This window comes from Borostomias antarcticus (genome assembly GCF_949987555.1).
Source record: "Borostomias antarcticus genome assembly, chromosome: 12".
NCBI lineage: Eukaryota > Metazoa > Chordata > Actinopteri > Stomiiformes > Stomiidae > Borostomias > Borostomias antarcticus.
The window spans coordinates 22,458,876-22,463,875 of record NC_140245.1 but is presented as its reverse complement, the minus strand read 5'-3'; the positions used below and the strand labels follow the sequence as shown (position 1 = coordinate 22,463,875).

Here is a 5,000-nt window from a genome sequence, read left to right as displayed (position 1 = left end):
GGTTAGGGAAGGTCATGTTCTTGAACTCACAACCATAGACACCAAGGGAAGGTCAGGGTTAGGGTTAGGGAAGGTCAGGGTTAGGGTTAGGGAAGGTCAGGGTTAGGGTTAGGGAAGGTCAGAGTTAGGGTTAGGGAAGGTCATGTTCTTGTTCAACAGGATATCATGAGCCAGAGAGGTGGCGCTGAGAAGCTGGCTGTTTGACCTTCGCTTGATCTTTTAATAAACCTTCTTAAGAACTACAAAAAAACGTTCTCAAACAAATTTAAATCACACAAGGCATCTTCATGTATGTATGTATGTATGTATGTATGTATGTATGTATGTATGTATGTATGTATGTATGTATGTATCATCTTCATGAGTGACAGACTGTCTGGGGTTCATGACGTTTTTTCTCTTGTCCTCCTAACTGCAGAGTAACTGCAGCTGTGCTCAATCAGAGGCCAATCAATCAATTTGGCCCAATGTACAATACAGTAGTTCTAGGCAGGGGTTGGGTGGGGTTGCCAACAGCGACGTGTCTGATTGGTGGAGCCCGCGCTTTTGCACTATAGGATTGTGGGTAGTGTATTTCTTTTTCCATATGAGAGCAATAGTTTGAGGGGGACGGGATGAGGACAGAATTCAAAATACTGTCAAATTGTATTTGAGATACTGTATAGTTCTGAAAAATGTCACACTACATCTACCATGTCAGTGAAATGTCATTTTTTTCATGAACATGAGATTTTGCAACGAATGTGAGCATGGTTGGTTCAGAAACATGTCCACCACTGTGATGGGAATTAGTTATGAGATGGACTGAGCATAGATTCACTGATTGACTGCTTTTATTGGATTGAACACAGGTGGGACTGACTAGCAGACAAGACTGGTCAGATAAAGAGATGCAAACCAGATGGACAGTTACAGTCCTGCTACAGATTAGGAACAGGTTGGCCTGATCAGATTAGGAACAGGCTGGTCTGATCAGATTAGGAACAGGTTGGCCTGATCAGATTAGGAACAGGCTGGTCTGATCAGATTAGGAACAGGCTGGTCTGATCAGATTAGGGACAGGTTGGCCTGATCAGATTAGGAACAGGCTGGTCTGATCAGATTAGGAACAGGTTGGCCTGATCAGATTAGGAACAGGCTGGTCTGATCAGATTAGGAACAGGCTGGTCTGATCAGATTAGGAACAGGTTGGCCTGATCAGATTAGGAACAGGCTGGTCTGATCAGATTAGGAACAGGTTGGCCTGATCAGATTAGAAACAGGTTGGCCTGATATAGCTTGAAACTGTTTGAAGCATTTTCTTAACTACTAGAGGGTGACAAACTAACACATTTTAAAAATACAACAAATTAAAACTATCCTGGATTCTCCTCTAAGGACAAACTGTGCATGAAGGCCAATAGCTAAACTAAATTATGGCAAACTATGGGAAAGTGTGCATGAGGTAGAAGGAGGAAGAGGAGACAAATGACAAATACATGAGTCTGTCAGCAGAACTGGCCGATCCATCATTTAAAACCTCAACTTAACCCTTTCTCCTCTCTCTTTAGGAATGTGATGAAATCTGAGGTCATCAAACAGCACGGTGAGTTCCCCTCTGCTGGCTCAGACCTGCTCTCTCTCTCATTCACAAGTATTTAGCTATTAAACACCATTAATCACAACAGCACCCAGCCATATATAGCTGTGAGGAACGGAGGGAGAGAGGAGGGAGGGAGGAGGAGAGGGAAGGAGGGAGGGAGGGGTGTTTATACGTCTTGTCAGGCTGCATCTCGATCCCCTCTTGAGGAAGCTCAGGGAGATGACTGTGATGACAGCATTAAACTCAGAGAACTATATTTAGGCCTGACACCATCAGTGTGTGTGTGTGTGTGTGTGTGTGTGTGTGTGTGTGTGCGTGCGTGTGTGTGAGGGAGGGGGGGTGGGGGGGGTGGATGTGTGTGTGTGTGTGTGAAGGAGGGGGGAGGGGTGGATGTGTGTGTGTGTGTGTGAGGGAGGGGGGTGGGGGGGTGGATGTGTGTGTGTGTGTGTGAGGGAGGGGGGTGGGGGGGTGGATGTGTGTGTGTGTGTGTGTGTGTGTGAGGGAGGGGGGAGGGGTGGATGTGTGTGTGTGTGTGAGGGGGGTGGGGGTGGATGTGGGTGTGTGTTTGTGTGTGAGTGAGGGGGGAGGGGTGGATGTGTGTGTGTGTGTGTGAGGGAGGGGGGATGGGGGGGTGGATGTGTGTGTGTGTGTGTGTGTGTGTGTGAGGGAGGGGGGAGGGGTGGATGTGTGTGTATGTGTGTGAGGGGGGTGGGGGTGGATGTGGGTGTGTGTTGTGTTCTGTCGACTGTTCATGTCGAGGTGTTCAGTATGTGGTCCCAGGTGTTCAGTGTGAGGTCCCAGGTGTTCAGTGTGTGGTCCCAGGTGTTCAGTGTGTGGTCCCAGGTGTTCAGTGTGAGGTCCCAGGTGTTCAGTGTGAGGTCCCAGGTGTTCAGTGTGTGGTCCCAGGTGTTCAGTGTGAGGTCCCAGGTGTTCAGTGTGAGGTCCCAGGTGTTCAGTGTGTGGTCCCAGGTGTTCAGTGTGAGGTCCCAGGTGTTCAGTGTGAGGTCCCAGGTGTTCAGTGTGAGGTCCCAGGTGTTCAGTGTGAGGTCCCAGGTGTTCAGTGTGTGGTCCCAGGTGTTCAGTGTGTGGTCCCAGGTGTGCCCAGGTGTTCAGTGTGAGGTCCCAGGTGTGCCCAGGTGTTCAGTGTGTGGTCCCAGGTGTTCAGTGTGAGGTCCCAGGTGTTCAGTGTGAGGTCCCAGGTGTTCAGTGTGTGGTCCCAGGTGTTCAGTGTGTGGTCCCAGGTGTTCAGGTGTTCAGTGTGAGGTCCCAGGTGTTCAGTTGGTTAGAGAGAGTTAAAGACAATGGGCTCCACTGTCCTCTGTGCTGTAAATATCGTGTAGTGGATGGAAATGGAAATAAGATGACAGCGCCATGCCACTCCTAGATGAGGGAACTGAGGAGAAGAACAAAGAAAGTTTCACCAATAGGTCCAGTAGTGTAGTTCCAGAGGGTTACGAGTGGACAGGGTAACCCCCCTTATGAAACAAAAATATATTTTGGAAAATATAATGTAATATATCAAACAATACATTTCCATACAACGAAAACTAGTGGTTATATTTTCCAATATACTGCAATTATGAAAAGTGGCAATTCCTTATGTATTATTCAATATATTATGTGTGTATCATATGCTATTCTGTATATTTCCTCCATATATTTTACATACTATAATATATTGACAGTTAATATATAGAGGAATATATTTTCTTTGCATAAGGGCCTGGTCAGGTGATCGATCGCGTTTAGGAGAGGGTACGAGTGCAGCAGCTGTGACAGATGTTTATGACATCATCCTTCATGGCCCCCTTTGTTTGGGCCTGGAGCTGAAGCCAAATGATGAGTCTCTACATACTTCTCTCTCCCTCTCTCCCTCCCTCTCTCTCTCTCTCTCTCTCTCTCCCTCTCTCTCTCTCTCCCTCTCTCTCCCTCTCTCTCTCCCTCCCTCTCTCTCTCTCTCTCTCCCACTCTCTCTCTCTCCCTCTCTCTCCCAAGATGCTTTTCCTTTTTAAGGCAGGTTCTCCTATCCTCCGCCACGGCGCAGTCGAACCATGTGAGGCTGATCTAGAACCTGGGAAGCCCCTTGTTTATTAGATGATGTCAGATGTCCTTTGGCTCTTCTTGTACTGGAATACTGTACGGCAACAGTTCAATGAATTTTAAGTCACGACACTCCGATGAAGCTGAAATAATCAGACCAAGAGCCCCTATTGCAAGAATTCCAGGATTTGTACAATATAGTATTTTTGAACCCAATGACCCCTAGTCACCTCGCTGAAGGGTGAGAGCTCTTGCTGCACTAGCCTGGCCGGCCGGCTGACCTCAGGCTTGGAGAGGTATTGTGGAGCGCTGGTGGTCAGACCACCCCAGGGACCAGGATGAAGATGAGATGATCAAGATGATTAATGATCTTCCGAGCTGCTGATGTACAGTACAGTAGGCTACTTGTTGTTGATTGTGAACTGTGTGATGTTTTAAGTTTTCTGTGCAACAAACTGCTCTAAATCAATTGCCCCTAGTGGGACTAATAAAGTTGTTTGAATTGAATTGAATGGAACTGACCACTGTCACACCGCAACACCAGACCCCCCCCACGGCAAGACCTGCTGTAGCTGGGACCAGAGAGGGAGGGGGGAGAGGGACAGGGAGGCCTGGGTAGGTGGGTGAGAGGGAGGAGAGAGAGAGGAGGACGGAGGGAGAGAAAGAGGAATGGAGGGAGGGAGAGGGGTAAGAAGAGGGTGGGGTCGGACTGCTACAAATAGCCCGGGGTACTAGAGTGTCCTTCAGTACCGCCAGTCCCAACCAGCACCAGACGACGCCTCACTCCGCCGCCATGAGCCAGTCCTACTCCTCCGCCCAGTCCGCCTCCTCCTACCGCCGCACCTTCGGGGGCCACGGCTACGCCACCCCCGGCGCCTCCCGCTCCCTGTACGGCCGGGGGTCCGGCTCCGGCGGCGGCCGCGTGACCTCCAGGGTCTACGAGGTCACCAAGAGCTCCACGCCCGTCTACTCCAGCTACCGCGCCTCCTACGGCGGGGGGCCCGTGATGTCGTCGAAGGCGGCGGCGCGGTCCTACGCCGGCATGGGCGAGACGCTGGACTTCAGCCTGGCGGAGGCGCTCAACCAGGAGTTCCTGCACACGCGCACCAACGAGAAGGTGGAGCTCCAGCACCTGAACGACCGCTTCGCCAGCTACATCGAGAAGGTGCGCTTCCTGGAGCAGCAGAACGCCACGCTGGTGGTGGAGATCGAGCGCCTGCGCGGACGCGAGCCCACGCGCATCGCCGACCTCTACGAGGAGGAGATGAGCGAGCTGCGACGCCAGGTGGAGGTGTTGACCAATCAGGGGTCCAGGGTGGAGGTGGAGAGGGACAACCTGCTGGACGACCTGGACAAAGTCAAACTCAGGTAAGGGGGG

At 50.7% G+C, this 5,000-nt stretch overlaps 1 protein-coding gene across 5 annotated transcripts in view; it reads left to right on the top strand.

The window, feature by feature from the left end:
* Positions 1-4,415: 4,415 nt before the first annotated feature.
* The window catches only part of desmb (desmin b), a gene marked incomplete at both ends in the record, with an annotated part of 5,478 nt that continues 4,893 nt past the window's right edge, over positions 4,416-5,000 (top strand). For 4 of the 5 annotated variants that reach the window (XM_084446841.1, XM_084446843.1, XM_084446842.1 and 1 more), the window contains one exon: positions 4,416-4,990. In XM_084446841.1, the coding sequence (XP_084302967.1) occupies positions 4,416-4,990 (575 nt within the window). The remainder of the gene's footprint in view (positions 4,991-5,000) is intronic. The other variant, XM_084446844.1, reaches the window with a different exon arrangement.